General features: G+C 36.7%; 1 protein-coding gene across 3 annotated transcripts in view; it reads right to left on the bottom strand.

Annotated features, from left to right (window-relative positions):
• FMO2 (flavin containing dimethylaniline monoxygenase 2) overlaps nucleotides 1-18660 on the bottom strand; it is a 43807-nt gene extending 25147 nt beyond the window's left edge. For 2 of the 3 annotated variants that reach the window (XM_068986512.1, XM_068986513.1), the window contains exons 1-2: nucleotides 18577-18660; nucleotides 16589-16726 (exon numbers count right to left, since the gene is read on the bottom strand). In XM_068986512.1, the coding sequence (XP_068842613.1) occupies nucleotides 16589-16720 (132 nt within the window). In that variant the 5' untranslated portion in view covers nucleotides 16721-16726; nucleotides 18577-18660. Of the gene's footprint in view, nucleotides 1-16588; nucleotides 16727-18576 lie in introns of those variants that run through there. The other variant, XM_068986514.1, reaches the window with a different exon arrangement.
• Nucleotides 18661-19253: the final 593 nt, after the last annotated feature.

The raw sequence follows: 19253 nt of genomic DNA, 5'->3' as shown, positions 1-19253 counted from the left end.
ATGTACCAAAACCAAGTTAGTTCAGACAACACCGATTTAGAATTTATGATCTTTTATTATAGGCTGGACTGAAGTTTATCTTTGATTCCTTAAAGATGAAAAGGATATAAAAACTAAATTAAGTTTAAGAAAGATTATAAAGCTAATATTTAATCTAGAATGAGCAAGCTTACAAAGCAAAAATCCACTTATTACAAATGTAAATATAAAATCTTATAAATTTTTTTGTTATGAAATGTAATTATATTGACTTCTAACAATCCAAGGTTTATTCTCATGGCTAGTTATTCTAAGCAGTTTGGAAATAAAATTTATCTCTTTGAAAATATCCTAATATTCCATATTTTCACTTTTTCAGGTGGATTTTATCTGCTCTGTTACTTGTAATAAGTATAATTGAAATTTTAAATTCTTACCAATAAGAATATTTTTATTTTAATTATTTTAGCATTTTATTTTAATTATTTTAGCATCTTATTTTTATTTTAAAAATTTTAATTTTTTAATTGGCTTATAGTTGATTTACAATGTTGTGTTAGTTTCTGCAGTACAGTGAAGTGAATCAGTTATACTTACATCCACTCTTTTTTAGATTCTTTTCTCATGTGGGTCCTTGTCCTACAGTTAGAGGCAAAACTGTCATTCTCAAATGCTAATCTATGGACTAATTCCAGTAGAAGAATTCAGGGGAGCTTTGAAAAGTATAAAAAGGGTGAGTAGGTCCGGTTTGGGCCCAGACATCTGTATTTTAGAAGTGCTCCCCAGCTGACTGTTATGCACAATGAACACTGGGAGACACACCCTTTATTAGAGTGTCATTGCATTCTGCCTTCTCTCCTTTGGGATGGTACTTCCCTAATTTCTACCCTTGATCACTGAAAGAGCCCCCTAGTTAAACTCGTTGACTCAGATACTGCCCACTGTCTTCACTGATTTCAGGGTAAATGGTACACTCGTTGGCATGGGACACAAGGTCCTCATGGTGAGACTCTGGCTCTTCTCTCCAGCCTCATCAGTTATCTCTCAGCCACCTGCATCCTTCTTTCCAGCCACATTATGTGACTTTCTATTCTCTAAGTGTATCAACTTTCACAAATCTCCACACCTTTGCACATGCCATTTGCTCAGCCTAGATGGATTTTCACATATCTGATCTGTTTATTGTCAAGACAAATAAAAGTATCATACCCTTCTGCTGAGTGAGATTCTGTGCTTTCCATAACACTCAGTGTTTCAGCTTTTATAAATCTGCACTCAGGATTTTCTTTAGTTCCCGCCACACCGCCCTCCCGAAAAATGAGCCCTTTGATGGCAGAGACTGTACAATTATGTCTTTTTAGTACCTAATATATGCCTGGTGCATATTATGCAACCAGGTGATATGTTTGTTGAATGAGTGAAAGAAGTCATGTTAACCAGAGCATTTTCCCCTCATTGTAAATAGGGCTTAATGATGCTAAGATACTACTAAATGATACATTAAAATAGTAGTGTAATGGGAATAAATAAATGGTCTTGCTGATAGTATGCTATAAACTTTGTTTTGTTTTATGCATGCAAATGTTATGATTTTGCTAATATTATGTTATAAACTTTTTATTCTATTCTATACATGTAAACATTACTTCTTTAAAAAAAAATTATGGAAAACTAACCAAAATTAGGGCTTTCCTCTGTAGCTCAGTTGGTAAAAAATCTGCCTGCAATGCAGGAGACCTGGGTTTGATTCCTGGGTCGGGAAGATCCCTTGGAGAATGAAATGGCAACCCACTCCAATATTCTTGCTTGGAGAATCCCACAGACAGAGGAGCCTGGCAGGGTACAGTCCATGACATCGCAGGAGTTGGACACGACTTAGCGACTAAACCACCAATCAAAAGATATCTTAAACAGCTGGCAAAGAGGCTTAAGAACCATAGTATTTTATATTTGCTTTCCTGGAGAGTTATTAATATCTAACATGTTGAATTTGGTTCTATTAAATAGACAACAATGTACAAAAATATATATTGAATAATGCTGTGATACATTTATCACAGAGAACTTCTGAAAGTAAAACAAGGGTAAGGCGGTTATCTTTTCAGGGAATGAAATGGCTCTTTGTTCTAAGCTAGTTCTGTCTAATGTTAAACTGAACATAATGTGCTGTTAAAAAAACATGCCAGTTGAAACAGAAGAGAGGCTGTGAGGCATAGAATAAAGAAAGTACGTGTTTTGGTCAGTGTGAAAATGGCACCATATGGGGAAATTCCTTTTGGTGATTTCCCGGGTGTCTACTTCACAGTCTCATCTATTATCAACAGTTAAATTAGCAAATTTGATGGAGACAAATACAGATGATCAAATTTGTATATACCCAAAGTGTGGAGGCATAGAAACTTGACAGAGGATTGAAACTTCAAATAAACACTTAAGAAAGTGAGGTATAGGTGATTTACAATATTATATTACTTTCAGGTGTACAGATAGTGATTCAATATTTTTATACACTGTACTCCATTAGAACTTGTTACAAAATAATGGCTATATTTCCCTGTGCTGTACAATATATCCTTGTTGCTTAGCTTATTTATTTTATACAGGGTAGCCAAGCCACTCCAGTACTCTTGCCTAGAAAATCTCATGGACGGAGGAGCTTGGTAGGCTGCAGTCCATGGGGTCGCTACTAATCAGACATGACTGAATGACTTCACTTTCACTTTTCACTTTCATGCATTGGAGAAGGAAATGGCAACCCACTCCAGTGTTCTTGCCTGGAGAATCCCAGGGATGGGGGAGCCTGGTGGCCTGCCGTCTATGGGGTTGCACAGAATCGGGCACAATTGAAGTGACTTAGCAGCAGCAGCAGCTTGTATCTGTTAGTCCTATACTCCTAACTTGCCCCTCCTCTCTTCCCTCGCTCCACTGGTAACCATTAGTTTGTTCTCGATATCTGTGAGTCTGTTTCTGTTTTGTTATATACATTCGTTTGTCTTATTTTTCAGGTTACACACATAACCAGTAACAGAGTATCTGTCCTTCTCTGACTTGTTTCACTAAGCATAATACTATCTAGGTCCATCCATAGGTTGTTGCAGGTGCCAGAGTTTCATTATTTTCTATGGCTGAGTAGTATTCCATTATGTATACTGCCACATCTTTATCCAATCATCTGTTGATGGACATTTAGTTTGCTTCCATATTTTGGCAGTTACAAATATTGGGGTGTCTGTATCTTTTTGAATTTGTGTTTTTAGATATACACCCAGCAGTGAAATTGCTGCATTGTATAGTAATTCTATTTTTAATTTTTTGAGGAAATTCCATACTGTTTTCCACAGTGACTGTACTAATACACATTCCCGCCAACAGTATACAAGGGTTAGCTTTGTTCTACATTCTTGCCAACATTTCTTATTTGTGGTCTTTTTGATAATAGCCACCCTGGTGTGAGGTAATATCTCATTATGGTTTTAATTTGCATTTCTCTGATTAGCAATGTTAAACATCTTTCCATATGCCTGTAGGCCATCTGTGTGTCTTCTTTAGAGAAATATTTATTCAAGACTTATGCCCATTTTAAAATTGAGTTGCTTCTTTTTTGATACTGAGTTGTATGAGCTGTTTATATATTTTGAATATTAACCCCTTATCAACCATATCATTTGCAAGTATTTTCTCCCATTCAGTAGGTCATCTTTTCATTTTGTTGATGATTTCCTTTGCTGTACAAAGGCTTTTAAGTTTTATTAGGTCTCATTTGTTTATTTTTGCTTTTGTTTTCTTTGCCTTAGACAAATAAAAAAAATATGCTCTAATTTATATCAAAGAGTGTTCTGCCTATGTTCTTTTTTAGGAGGTTTATGGTTTTAGATCTTATATTTAGGTCTTTAATCCATTTTCAGTTTAATTTTTAATATGGTGTGAGTAAATATTCTAATATTATTCAACACAGAAAACTTAACAGAAGATTAAAACTTCATATAAACACTCTGACTAAGAATAAAACCAACTAAATAATGTCTAACATGCACAAATGTGAAATCTTGTAATTAAGATTAAAAAATTAGTTTTTACAAAGATAGGGGTTCAGATGAAAAACACACAGGGGTTTTAATTGATCCCAAGTTTAGTATTCATCATTAGAATTCTGTGAGATGAAGCATGAGGGTAAACATAGTAGTTTAACCTCAATATTGTGGCATCTTAAACATCTTATTATGTCATCTTACTGTCATCTACCACTTATTAGTTAATATAGGCAAATCACTTACTTTGGCTTTCTCACTTTTAAGTTGGAGTTAATAAAAACTAATGTATTGTGAGTATAGAATGAGATAATTCATATGCAAATAATTATATAAATGATAGCATTAGCTTTGCAAATACTGAAAAGGCTACTGCTGCTGCTGCTAAGTCACTTCAGTCGTGTCCGACTCTGTTCAACCCCATAGATGGCAGCCCACCAGGCTCCCCCATCCCTGGGATTCTCCAGGCAAGAACACTGGAGTGGGTTGCCATTTCCTTCTCCAACTGAAAAGGCTAGTGCACGTTAAACCTTTAGTAGAGGTGCAGCATTCAAACCTAGTGAAGCACAAGCTATAGTGGGAAAGTATAAAACGAACTGACCATAAATTTTTTGAGGGGAGTGATTTTTATCTGATTCATTCAGACTTTCATTTTTATTATTTTCCCACTACCTATATTCCCTTGGGCAGGTTATTTATCCTAAACTCTTCATATGTTAAGTGAGGATAATCATAACACCTATGCCCTAGGAGTATTGTGAAGAAAAATGAGATGGTGCATGGCAAATGTTTCCTGTTGCTGGAGAAAAGTGCTAAAATATATGTTAATTACTCACCTCTCATGTTCCAAAATGGCCACTAGAAAGTGCTAGAGAACCTTTCGGAAGAATTCAGCACCATCCGAGTAGGGCATGGGGCAGGAATTTTAAAATTTTGTTTTAACTTGTCACCACTAAATGTATTAAGTGATCTTAGAAGAATTGTGTGTAAATATAGAAGTTAAACAGTAATATATTTTAACATTGATTCTGATTGGTAGAGTTGTGGAGAGGCAAGTTTTGCTTGAAGTGGGTGTGGAGGCTCCCAGCAGAATTTTCAGCAGCTCCTTTCTTGGCACTACTGTCTCTTGGAAATCCGGACCCTCTCGTGGTCCCATTGGAGGCTTGTGAAATTTTGCTTATTGCATGTTTCACTCTTCAGTGAAGATTTTGTCTTCTTTGGGTAGAGAAATTGTTTATATTTATCACTTGGATATAGTTTTAAGGGACGTTTGAAGTGTGATATTGTTGCAAGTGCCAGGGAGCTGTATACTTAACCATTTTATATCTAATAAAGCTTGGAATATAAAGCTGAGCACTGAAGAGTTGATGCTTTTGAACTGTGGTGTTGGAGAAGACTCTTGAGAGTCCCTTGGACAGCAAGGAGATCCAGCCAGTCCATCCTCAAGGAAATTGGTCCTGAATATTCATCGGAAGGACTGATGTTGAAGCTGAAACTCCAATACTTTGGCCACCTGATGCGAAGAACTGACTCATTTGAAAAGACCCTAATGCTGGGAAAGATCGAAGGTGGAGCAGAAGGGGACAACAGAAGATGAGATGGTTGGATGGCATCACCATCTCGATGGACACGAGTTTGAGTAAACTCCAGGAGTTGGTGATGGACAGGGAAACTCTGCATACTGCAGTCCATGGGGTTGCAAAGAGTTGGATACAACTGAGTGACTGAACTGAACTAATTCAAATTTTAACCTAACTCTTCTATCCCACAGGATGATATCTCTAATTCTGAAATTTTAGACATGAGGAATGTGATAGCAGGAGAAATATTTTGGGGCAGAAAGCATCTTCCTGGAATTAATCAAATCATATATATAAATTGAATCATAATTGACATACAAAATTGTATTAATTTCAGATGTAGGACATAATGGTTGACATTTGTATGGATTGTGAAATGATCACCACAGTAAGTCCTATTTCTCATTTGTCGTGATAAAAACTTAAGAAGTTCTTTTTTTCTTGAGATGAGAACTTTTAAGATTTACTTTCCTAGCAATCTTTATTTATTTATTTATTTTTGGCCACATCTCATGGCATGTGAGATCTTAGTTCTCCCACCAGGGATTGAACCCATGCCACTAGACTACCAGGGAAATCCCCTTAGCAACTTTTAAATTTGTAATACAATATTTTGAACTATAGTTCCTATGCTATATATGCATGACATTTATTTTATAAATGGAATTATGTACCTCTTGATCTCGTTTACCCATTCCCCAATCCCCTATCCTCTGGTAACCAATCTGTTCTCTGTATTTATGAGTTTCATTTTGCTTATATTTTAGATTCCACATATAAGTGAAATGATATGGTATTTGTTTTTCTCTGTCTTAATTACTTTTACTTAGCATAATACCCAAGGTCTATTCATAATGTTGCAAATGGCAAGATTTCATTCTCTTTTATGGCTGAGTAATATTCCAATGTACACCACATCCATTTATCTTTTGATGGACACTTAGGTTATTCCCCTATCTTGGCTGTTGTAAATAATGCTTCAGTGACTATGGGGGTGCATTATATCTTTTCCAATTAGTGGTTTTGTTTTCTTCAGATAAATACTCAGAACTAGAATTCCTTAATTATTATTGGTAGTTCTATTTTTAATATTTTGAGGAACCTCTATACTGTTTTCCATAGTGGCTGCACCATTTTACATTTCCACCAGTAATACACAAGGATTTTCTTTTCTCAGCATCCTCACCAACATTTGTTGTTATTTATTGTCCTTTTGATAATAGCCATTCGGAACCATGGGAGGTGATATCTTGTTGTGTTTTTAATTTGCATTTCCCTGATGATTAGTGACGTAAGCATATTTTCATGTACCTGTTGCCCATCTGTATGTTTTCTTTAGGAAACTGTCTATTCAGATTCTCTGCCCATTTTATAATTGGATTGTTTGTTCTTGTTATTGAGTTGTATGAGTGTTTATATATTTTGAATATTAACACCTTATCAGATATATGATTTTGAAATATCTCATTCAGTAGGTTGCACTTTTATTTTGCTAATGGTTTCCTTTAGCAGAAGGAAGCTAAACTTCTTTCTAAGCAGAAGCTTTTTAGTTCGATGGAGTCCCATTTGTTCATTTTTGCTTTTGTTGCTATTGTTTTCAAGTCAGATACAAAAAAATTATTACCAAGACTGATGTCAAGGAGCTTACTGCTTCCATTTTCTTCTAGGAGTTTTATGGTTTCTGATCTTGTGTTCAAGTCTTCGATTCATACTGAGCCAGTTTTGTGTGTTGTGTAAGATAGTGATCCATTTTCAGTTTTTCACAGTGGCTATTCAGTTTTCCCCACACTAATTATTGGAAAGACTATTCTTGCCCCATTCTGTATTCTTGACTCCTTTGTTGTAAATTAATTGACCCTATATATGTGGCTTTATTTCTGGACTCTCTGTTCATTTCCATTGACTTATGTGCTATTTTTTTTTTTTATGACAGTACCATACTGTTTCTTGACTACTAAAGCTTTGTACTAGTTTGAAATCAGAGAGCGTGATGCCTCCAGCTTTGCTATTCTTTCTCAAGATTGCTTTCACTATTCGGGATCTTTCTATCAGTTCAATTCAGTTTGCACAGTCATGTCCGACTCTATGCAACCCCATGGATTGCAGCATACCAAGCTTCTTTGTCAATCACCAACTCCCGGAGCTTATTCAAACTCAATGTCCATCGAGTTGGTGATGCCATCCAACCATCTGATCTTCTGTTGTCCCCTTCTCCTCCCACCTTCAATCTTTCCCAGCATCAGGGTCTTTTCAAATGAGTCAGTTCTTTGCATCAGGTGGCCAAAGTATTGGAGTATCAGCTTCAGCATCCATCCTTCCAATGGATATTCAGGACTGATTTCCTTTAGGATGGACTGGTTGGATCTCTTTGCAGTTCAAGGGACTCTCAAGAGTCTTCTCCAACACCACAGTTCAAAAGCTTCTATTCTTCGGCGCTCAGCTCTTTTTAGAGTCCAGCCCTCACATCCATACATGACTACTGGAAAAACCAAAGCTTTGACTAGACAGATCTTTGTTGACAAAGTAATGTTTCTGCTTTTTAATATGCTGTCTTGGTTGGTCATAACTTTTCTTCCAAGGAGAAAGTGTTGTTTAATTTCATGGCTGCAGTCACCATCTGCATTGATTTTGGAGCCCCCCAAAAGGAAAGTCTGTTGTTGTTTCCATTGTTTCTCTATTTGCCATGAAGCGATGGGACCAGATGACATGAAATTAGTTTTCTGAATGTTGAGCTTTAAGCCAACTTTTTCACTCTCCTCTTTCACTTTCATTAAAAGAGGCTCTTTAGTTCTTCGCTTTCTGCCATAAGGGTGGTGTCACCTGCATATCTGAGGTTATTGATATTTCTCCTGGCAATCTTCATTCCAGTTTGAGCTTCATCCAGCCCAGGGTTTCTCATGATGTACTCTGCATATAAGTTAAATAAGCAGGATGACTATATACAGCTTTGACGTACTCCTTTCCTGATTTGGAACCAGTCTGTTGTTACATGTTCAGTTCTAACTGTTGTTTCCTGACATGCATACAGATTTCTCAGGAGGTGGTAAGGTGGTCTGTATTCCTGTCTCTTGAAGAATTTTCCACAGTTTGTTGTGATCCACACAGTCAATGGCTTTGGCATAGTCAGTAAAGGAGAAGTAGATGTTTTCCTGGAACTCTCTTGCTTTTTCAATGATCCAACAGTTGTTGGCAATTTGATCTCTGGCTTTTCTAAATCCAGCTTGAACATCTGGAAGTTCATGGTTCACATAATGTTGAAGCCTGGATTGGAGAATTTTGAGCTTTACTTTGCTATATGTGAGATGAGTACAATTGTGCAGTAGTTTGAGCATCCTTTGGCATTGCCATTCTTTGGGATTGGAATGGAAACTGCCCTTTTCCTGTCCTGTGGCCACTGCTGAATTTTCCAAATTTTCTGGCATATAGAGTGCAGCACTTTCTCAGCATCATCTTTTAGGATTTGAAATAGCTCAACTGGAATTCCATCACCTCCACTAGCTTTGTTTGTAGTGATGCTTCCTAAGGCATTCCAGGATGTCTGACTTTAGGTGAGTGATCACACCATCATGGTTATCTGGGTCATGAAGATCTCTTTTGTATATTTCCATGTATTCTTGCCACCTCTTCTTAGTATCTTCTGCCTCTGTTAGATCCATACCATATCTGTCCTTTATTCTGTCCATCTTTGCATGAAATGTTCCCTTGGTATCTCTAATTGTCTTGAAGAGATCTCTAGTCTTTCTCATTCTATAATTTTCCTCTATTTCTTTGCCCTGATCACTGAGGAAGGCTTTCTTACCTCTCCATTCTTTGGAACTCTGCATTCAAATGGGTATATCTTTCCTTTTCTCCTTTGCCTTTTGCTTCTCTTCTTTTCTCTGCTGTTTGTAAGGCCTCCTCAGGCAACCATTTTTTCCATTTTGCATTTCTTTTTCTTGGGGATGGTCTTGATCACTGCCTCCTGTTCAATGTCATGAACCTCCGTCCATAATTCTTCAGGCAATCTGTCTGTCAGATCTAATCCCTTGAATCTATTGGTCACTCCCACTGTATAATCATAAGGGATTTGATTTAGGTCATCCCTGAATGGTCTAGTGGTTTTCCCTCCTTTTTTCAATTTAACTCTGAATTTGGTAATAAGGAGTTCATGATCCGAGCCACAGTCAGCTCTTGGTCTTGTTTTTGCTGACAGTATAGAGCTTCTCCATCTTTGGCTGATCTTTCCTGGATTCTATGAAAATTTTAGGATTTTTGTTATATAAAATGATCTTTTATGGTTCTAAAAATTTTAGCATTGCTTGTTATATTTCTGTGAAAATGCCGTTGGAATTTTGATAGAGATTGCAATGAATCCTTAGATTGCTTTGGGTAATATGGACATTTTCACAATATTAATTCTTCCAATTGGTCGGCATGAAATATCTTTCCATTTATCTGTGTCTTCTTCAACTTCTTTCATTAATATCTTATATTTTTCAATGCACAGATATTTCACTTTCATAGTTAAGTGTACTTTATTCTTTTTGACACAATTACTAATATTGTTATTTTCATAATTTCTTTTTCTGATAGTTCATTCTTAGTGTATAAAAAACTACAGACTTCTGTACATTAATTTTATACTTGCAACTGAATTTGTTCAAATTTTTTTGGTGGTATCTTTAGGGGGTGTGTATATATACATATATCTATATTTATATACACACATACATCTATTTATATATACATATATCTATATATAGTCTATATTCTATATATAAGAATCATGTCAATTACAACAGTTACAATTTATGTCTTCTTTTCCAGTTTGGATGCCTTTTATTTCTTTTTTCTAACTAGCTACTCTGGCTAGGACTTCCAATCAATACTATGTTGAATGAAATTAGCAAGACTGGGTATCTTTATTTTGATCTTAAAAGGTTTCAGTTTTTCATCACTGAATATGAAGTTAGCTATGGGCTAGTCATGCCATCTTTATTATGTTGGGGTATATTCCATCTATACTCACTTTATTGAGATTTTTTTTTCTGCAAATGGATATTGAATTTTGTCAAAAGTTTTTTGTATCTATTGAAATGATCATATGATTTTTGTCCTTCATTTTGTTAAGGTGGTATATCACACTGATTGATTTGAGTATGTTGAACCATCTTTGCATTCCTAGAATAAATCCTGCTTAACCATGGTACGTAATCTTTTAAATATATTATTGAATTCAGTTTGCTAATATTTTGCTGAGGATTTTGGCATCCATGTTCGTTAGGAATATAGGTCTATAATTATCTTTTTTGTGGTATTCTTGTCTTGTTTTGGTGTCAGAGTAATTCTGGTCTCATAAAATAAGATTGGAAGTGTTCCCTCCTCTTCAGATTTTTGGAGAAGTTAGGTATTAAATAGAGAAGGAGATGTACTAAATATTATTTTTAATGCTTGGTAGATTTCACCAGTGAAACCATCTGGTCCTGGACTTATGTTAAGATTTTTGTTTGTTTGTTTTAATCATTGATTCAATCTCTTTATTAGTAACAGCCTGTTTAGATTTTTTGTTTCTTCATGATTTAGTCTTAGAAGATTGTATGTTTCTAGGAATTTGTCCATATTTTCTAGGTTGTCCAATTTGTTGACATATTCATAGTAGTACTTTATGATCATTTGTACTTCTTTGGAATTAGTTTTAACTCTTTTTTTAAAATTTTACTCACTTAAATCCTCTTTTTAACTTGGTTAAAGTTTTATCAATTTTGTTTATTTTTCACAGAATCAACTCTCTTATTGATATTTTCAATTGCTTTTTCAGTCTCTATTTTATTTTTTATTAAACTTTTTATTTTGTATTGGAGTACAGCCAGTTAATAATGTTGTGATAGTTTCAGGTGGACGGCAAAGGGACTCAGTCATACTCAGCCATGTTCATATTACCCCCCACATTTTATGTTTTAATGTCACATTTTATATCTTTTCTGTGTATCCTTTAGTTAATCATTGTAGTTATAGTTTTTTTTAACCACTTTTGTTTAAAATATTTTTGAAATTGAGGTATATTTGATGTAAAATATTATGTAAGTTTCAGGCATATAACATAGTAATTCAGAATTTTTAAAGATTATACTCCATTTATAGTTACAAAATATTCACTACAGCTTATTTATGGAGAAGGAAATGGCAACCCAGTCCAGTATTCTTGCCTGGAAAATCCCATGGATAGAGGAGTCTCACAGGTACAGTCCATGGGACTGCAGAAGAGCTGGACACAACTTAGCAACTAAATAACAATAGTTTATTTTATCCCTAACAGTTTGTACCTCCTAATCTCCCACTCCTTTTCCCCTTCCCATCCTCCCTTTCCCTACTGATAACCACTGGTTGGTTCTCTATAGCGCTGAGTCTGTTTCTGTTTTGTTATATTCAACAGTTTGCTTTATTTTTTAGATTCTACATATAAGTGAAATCATATAGTATTTGTTTTCTCTGTCTGACTTTTCACTTAGCACAGTACTCTCCAAATCCATTCATATTGTTGCAAATGGCAAAATTTTACTATTTTTTTAATGGCTAAATAGTATTTCATTGTGTGTGTGTGTGTATATATACACACACACACACATAGTATACACACACACATCACATCTTCTTTATCCATTCATCTGTTGGTGCATACTTAGGTTGTGTCCATATCCTGCCAATTGTATATAATGCTGCTATGAACATTGGGGTGCATGTATCTTTTTGAATTAGTGTTTTTGTTTTTTTCAGATAAATAATCAGAAATGGTATTGCTGGGTCATATGGTTAAGTTCTAGTTTAGTTTTTTGAGAAACTGTACTGTTTTCCACTGTTGCTGGATGCACCAATTTACATTTCCACTACCAGCATATGGAAGTTCCCTTTTCTCTACATCTTTGCCAGCATTTGTTGTGTGTGTGTGTGTGTTTAACTGATAGCCATTCTGACAGACATCTGTTTCCTTCCCGAGGTTAGGTTTATTTTCAGCCGTTACTTATTCAAATAAGTTTTCTGTGCCCTTCTCTCTTCTTCTGAGGCATCTACAATCCAAATGTTACTCCATTTGATGCTGTCCCCTAGGTCCCTTAGGCTGTCTTCACTTTTGAATTCTTTTTGCTGCTCTGTTTTGCTTTGCTTTGTTTTGATTCTTTCTTTGCTTCATCTAGTCTGCTGTTTAACCTCTTCAGTGTGTTCTTCATTAGCTATTATATTCTTCAGCTCTAAGACTTCTGTTTGGTACTTTTCTGTCTTTTAGCTGTACTGAAATGTTTGATACATTTTCTATCTTTTTGCTGAACTTCTTGCTGTGTTCATTCATTCTTTTCAATGTTTTTATGACCATGACTTTTAGGGCTTTACAGATAAATTATATATCTTGTTTCATAAATTAAAAAAACTTTTATTGGCATATAGTTGACTTACAATGTTATGTTAGTTTCAAGTGTACAGCAAAGTGATTCAGTTATACATATATCTACTTTTATTTTTTTTAGATTCTTTTTTGTAAAATATAAATTTATTTTAATTGGAGGTTAATTACTTTATAATATTTTATTGGTTTTGCCATACATCACCATGAATCCGCCACAGGTATACACATGTTCCCCATCCTGAACCCCCCTCCCTCCTTCCTCTCCATACCATCCCTCTGGGTTGTCTCAGTGCACCAGCCCCAAGCATCCAGTATCATGCATCGAACCTGGACTGACAATTTGTTTCGCATATGATATTATACATGTTTCAATGCCATTCTCCCAAATCATCCCACCCTTCCCCTCTCCCACAGAGTCCAAAAGACTGTTCTATACGTCTGTGTTTCTTTTGCTGTCTTGCATACAGGGTTATCGTTACCATCTTCCTAAATTCCATATATATGCATTAGTATACTCCCATATAGGCCTCATTATGTTGTTGTTTTTTTTTTCTGGGGTTTTATTGTTCTTTCATTTGGAACATTTCTCTGTTTCTGAGTTTGTTTCTATGTACCAGGGAAAACAGCTCGTATTCACCCAGTATTGAGGGAGTGGCCTTGTGTAAGAGAAGAAACTTATCATTTTACTTTGCCCTACCCCTTGGCTGTCTCTCAAGCCTTCTGAGTATCTAAGCAGTCAAAGTTTTTAATAGGTCCCAGTTGTTGAGGTGCCAAGAACTCTCTCTCTTATTTTTTTTGTCAGACTGTGGAACCCAGAACATAATCCACCCTGTGCTGGACTACAAATCCACTGTGTGGTCTGCACCTGCCCACCAGCTTCGGTGGAGCCCTGGGAGTGGCTTGGGGGTCAGGGTAATTGTTTAGCAGTCTTTAGTAGGACCAAAGGATCAGTGCATTGGCAGGGTGCAGCGAACAGTGAGCGGTGCTAGTATTGGAGGGGAGAATGCAAAAATGGTTCTGGCTAGTGCCTCCATCTCCAGCCACAGTCCCAACAAGTTCCTGCACCTCTGGCAGATGCTCTAAGACTAGTAAATGAAACTCCTTCACATGTGGTCTAGGCACTTCCCACACTGCTGCCTTTGTACTGGATTCCAGGGCAAATGAGTCTGTGCATGAGCTCTTTAAGAGCAGAATCCCCATTCCCTACAAGCCTAATATTCTCTTAGATGAAAGCCCTGTTGCTTTTCAAAGTCAGACATTTTGGAGGCTGGTCTCTCCAGAGCAGGTCCCAAGGGTTGGGGAGCCTGATGTGGGGCACAAACCCTTCACTTTTCAGGAAGAAGTGCTCTGTTCATGAGATCCCTGCCACATGTGGGTTGCTCTGCCAAGGGTGGGGTTTGGGGAAAGATGATGCCTTTGCTTCTCCTACCTATCTCAATGCAGCCCCTTTATTCTTTGTTGTGGCAGGCTTTTCAGCTCATTTTTAGGTCCTTCCCAGAGAGAGTTGCTCCATATGTAGCTGTGGATTTGTTGTGTACATGGGAGGAAGTGAGTTCAGGATCTTTCTACACTGCCTTCTTGTACCACTTGAACCCATCAAGTCATATTTTTGATAGACCTCTCAAAATAACTCTTACTCTTCTGTGTCCAAGTTAATGATAATTAAATAAGAGACATTTGGCTCTTTGATAGTAAATCCCAAATTGGGTAATAAAACAAAGCAATGACAAATTTATCATTAAACATGGACTTATTGAAATTTCATGTTTCTTTCTTAGGTGAAAAAAAAAATCTACCTGGGGAAAATATCTGAAATAGAATCTATATGTGAACCCAGAGTAGGCAAAATAACACATCCTTGGGTAAGACAGAAATTTCCATTTAATCATATCACACTCTCAGGTAAAGCTATAATGATTCTAATGATTAGTTGTTAGTAAGAAATGAATGGGATTCAAGCTGTTTTCCAGTTTCTTTTCAGCAAAGTTACCTGTTTTATATAAGGATCAATATCTTCATCATTAGCTCTGACTGTGATTGAATGGTTGAAAACACAGATTTTTTTTGTTTGGTATTTGAGCAATCTTTGCCGAACTTGTCTCATCATAGGATTCATTTAGAACTCATGTTAAAAATAGATTCCCTGCCTCAAAAGATTTTGATTCAGTAAGTCTGGGCTGGTGTTCAAGAATCTATATCTTTAAGAAACCTTCTAGGCATGTCTTATAATTATATACAGTTGAGAAACCCAATGTTAAAAAATTCCTCTTGGCATGAGACTCATTTTGAACTGGGAAAGCACACACGTTAGATGTTCTTGCCATCTCCTTGATGAGTCAGCTTGTAGTGAGAGCCCTTTGGATGGTCTCTGCTGATGTGAGAGTCTGCTTTCAAGCACTCAAAATCTTTCACTTGTGTCTGGAGTGTTCTCACCAGTTTTAATATCTCATTTGAATGTACTTGATACATAATCCAAAAGTAACTGCTCTTGAGTTCTGAGATAAAAGTTTGTTTAACCTTTCTGAGCAGGAATGCAAATTATGGTTATAAGTAGGGGCTCCTGCTTAGGTGTCATAGAGACTAAGGTTTGAATGTTGGTTCCTACAGCTGAGTGACCAGTCATTTAACCTCCCTCAGCTTCTGTTTGCTTGTCTATAAAATATGAATATAGGTATCGCAGCTAATGTTTGCCATATTTGAAGTTATTTGCATAAATTATCTCCCTTTATCTTTAAAACAGCACTATGAGATAATCATACTTTTCTGTTGCTCCTCATTATATAGCTCATTATATAGCTGAGAAGACTAAGACGCAGGAATGTAAATAACTCACCCAAGGTCTCACACCTAGCAGATGGCCAGCTAATTATTTACTTAAAAGATTATGGGAAGAAATCATTATAAATCTTTATAGCTATCTATCTTTGTGTCTTTCTTTAATTTTTATACAAACTCTGAGGGACAGCTAGTATTACCAGTATTTGAGTTTGGTTAATGGAATAAATTTAATGAGTAAAAATGTAGTTTAAAAGTATAGTATAGTATAAAACTATATACTTTTATAAGCATACTTTTATAATATATACTTTTATACGTACAAAAAGTAGAGTATACTTAAAGGATAGGGAAGCCTGCTGTGCTACAGTCCATGGGGTTGCAGACTTGGACACGACTGAGCGACTGAACAATAACAATAGATACTTAAAGAGTGCTCATAGTTACACTACAGTGTTATCAGAAAGCCAAGCAAACATTGTTTATTTTATTGTCAGAAAAAAGTCAGCAGTAATAAGAGCTCCCTCTCTGAAAAAGCAAGAGCTCAAGGTTAGACTACAAATCATGTCTTGAACAGAATGCCTCTCACTTCTATTTTGTAATATGTTCTCTAATATCATTATATTGCTTTGAGAATAACAAAAATGTAGACTGCAAGACAACCGTTGCATCCAGAGGGAAAGATTCTTTTATAGGCCGTGTTGGCTATCTGGGCACCAGCCTATTTCTTTAGTTCCTGCTTGAAGTAAATCTGATCAAAACTGCTAAGGAAAAGCCAAAGTGGCTCAGTAGTATGAATCACCCTACAATAGCAGAACAACCTGTTCAGGAAACAAGAAGATCTCACTTACTTTGAACCTCCACAGTCCTCCAATATCTTCAGTCTTCTCGAAGCAAGTGGGTTCCAGTCCCTCATCCACACAGCACTTTAGAGAGATCAGGCCGCTGACCCCAGCTCCAATCACTGCCACCTTCTTTGCCATGGTATCCTGTCAAGGAGTTGATCAATTAATGCTGCTTCACTGAGGCAACAGGTAAGTCAGTCCTTATGGTGTGGACAGTAACTGGCTTTAAATGCTGTAGCAGTGGTCATTTAATAAGCAGCACTATTTGAATAAAATGCCTCACCAGTCAAATCCCAGTCTCCTCTTCCTCTTGAAAGAAGCTAAGTTGTGTCACGTCTTGGTTTAATGTTTAAAAGCAACCTATTTAACAAAGCCAACTGATTCAAAAAACAGTACCAGGGATATGAGCCAGTCTTGAGTTAAGTTCCTTTTTTTAAAATTTTATTTTGAAACAATTTTACTCAGTGTTTCTTTTTTCTTTTTGCATGAGAGACTACCACTTCCCCCTTAATAAAGATATGCTGCTGCTGTTGCTAAGTTGCTTCAGTCGTGTCCAACTCTGTGTGACCCCATAGACAGCAGCCCACCAGGCTCCCCCTGTCCTTGGGATTCTCCAGGCAAGAACACTGGAGTGGGTTGCCATTTCCTTCTCTAAGAGTAATATATTTAAAGAGAAAATGAGACTTCAAGAAATGTCCTCCTTTGTCCCATGCCCAGGGGACACCCCTATAGCAATTTACATTCCTCTGACTTAGTGGTTCTTTGATGGAAGAGCCACCAGTAGAACAAGCAAGATACAGAAAAAGAATTTAAAAAGTAAAACAATTTGTGACTAAAATAACATAACTAGCACAAAGTGGAGGAATTACAGCCATATCTCCTTTTTTTTTTTTTGGTATTTCAGTTTATTGTCCTTTACAGATCCAGCTTTTCTTTAAACACAAATCAAAAGTTTGTGGCAAACCTGCATGGAGCAAGTCTATCAGCACCATTTTCCCAATGGCATTTGATTCCTTTGCGTCCCTCTGGCTCCTTTTGGTAATTCTTAGGATTTTCAAACTTGATCATTATTAGTCGGTTTTGTATGGTGATCAGTGATCTCTGATGTTTCTACTAGGACTTGTTGAAGCCTCAAATGATAGCACTTTTTAGCAATAAAGTATTTTTTAATTAAAGACTATGCCTTTCTTAGACATAATGGTGAAAGTAAAAGTGGCTCAGTCATGTCCAACTCTTTGAGAACCAATGGACTATCCATGGAATTCTCCAGGCCAGATAACTGGGGCAGGCGGCCTTTCCCGTCTTCAGGGGATTTTCCCAGCCAAGGGATTGAACCCAGGTCTCCCACATTGCAGGCAGATTCTTAACCAACTGAGGTATCAGGGGAGCCCAAGACATAATGGTATTGCACACTTTAAACAGAGTGCAGTATAATATAAACCTAATATTGGGAAAGAAAAGAATTTGGGTGATACGTTATTTGGAGGGTCTGGAAATGAACCTGCAGTCTTTCTCACCTGTGCCTATACTGTCAAACAGTGAACACGGTTTTCAAGAGACAGCTGGACTTCAGTACTTAGTGCCTGAGGAGTCCCAACATTTAGAGTCCCCAAAGCGCGCAGAAGGCTTTCCTTGTGCAAGGATGACTAGAGCCGTCATCTTGCAAGTACTGTCTTTACTCCCGTAGAATAAAGGGTCCTCCTTCTTCTCCATAATGTGCCACAACGTTGGTTCGTCAAGCCATAACTGAGAGGGAAGGAAATGTGCTGGGCGAGATTACACGGCGCGGGCGAGAGCGCGGGGAACCGGAGCCCTCTGATAAAGGCTCCCCCTCCTCGCCCTGTTACCGAGAATGTGAGCGAGAAATGACTTCCAGCACAAATAGGAGACCTAACTCCCGCGCGCGGCTACACTGGGCCCGCTCCCCTTCAGTTAAGTTCCTCAGAGTGCCGAGCTTTTGTTTTTGAGTCTCTTTCCCCAGCTATAATCCTTACCTCTGTTTTTGCCTTTGAGTGCGCTGACAGTAGTTTTCTGTGTAGATTGTGTGCCGGGAGGTAATCAGAACCTTTTTAAGAGTCAGAGGAACCTGTGGGGAATGGGAGGAGCTTGCAGTCCTCCTCTTCCGGCATTCTGCCCACTGAAACGCCAAGGTCTTTTCAGGAGTCCTGAAATGAAGCAAGAGACTTATATCCTGAGGTTCAGGGTAAAAAATCCTCTTTATTGATATAATGAATATAACCAATGCTCATTAACAAGTTAGCAAATATGCTCATAAAAAGAAGTCCAAATTATCCCTTTACCTACCATAACATTTTTGTTTATCTTTCATATTTATTTTCATATGTAGATAATACACAAAAACAAAAATGGAATCGCACTCTACATGTCATTTCCAACTTGATTTTTCACTCTACAATATAGCAATACCTTTATAACTATAGCAACATTTTTTATAAAATATTGAACATGTGTATTTATTTTTTTAAAATAATAACTCCAAAATACACTTTAACAACAACCATTAATTGGTTAATGTAATACAGAAGCACATAAAATGTTTAAAAATGGCACAGGTTTAGCAAAGTTGATGAATAGAAAAGGAAATACCAAAACCCAATATAACAATACTAAAAAAAAAATTCAATAGATTTCCATAGGTCATACATATACA

Source organism: Capricornis sumatraensis, chromosome 14 (assembly GCF_032405125.1).
Source record: "Capricornis sumatraensis isolate serow.1 chromosome 14, serow.2, whole genome shotgun sequence".
Taxonomy (NCBI): Eukaryota; Metazoa; Chordata; class Mammalia; order Artiodactyla; family Bovidae; genus Capricornis; species Capricornis sumatraensis.
The sequence above is the reverse complement of the archived record's forward strand: the minus strand, read 5'-3'. Positions and strand labels throughout refer to the sequence as shown.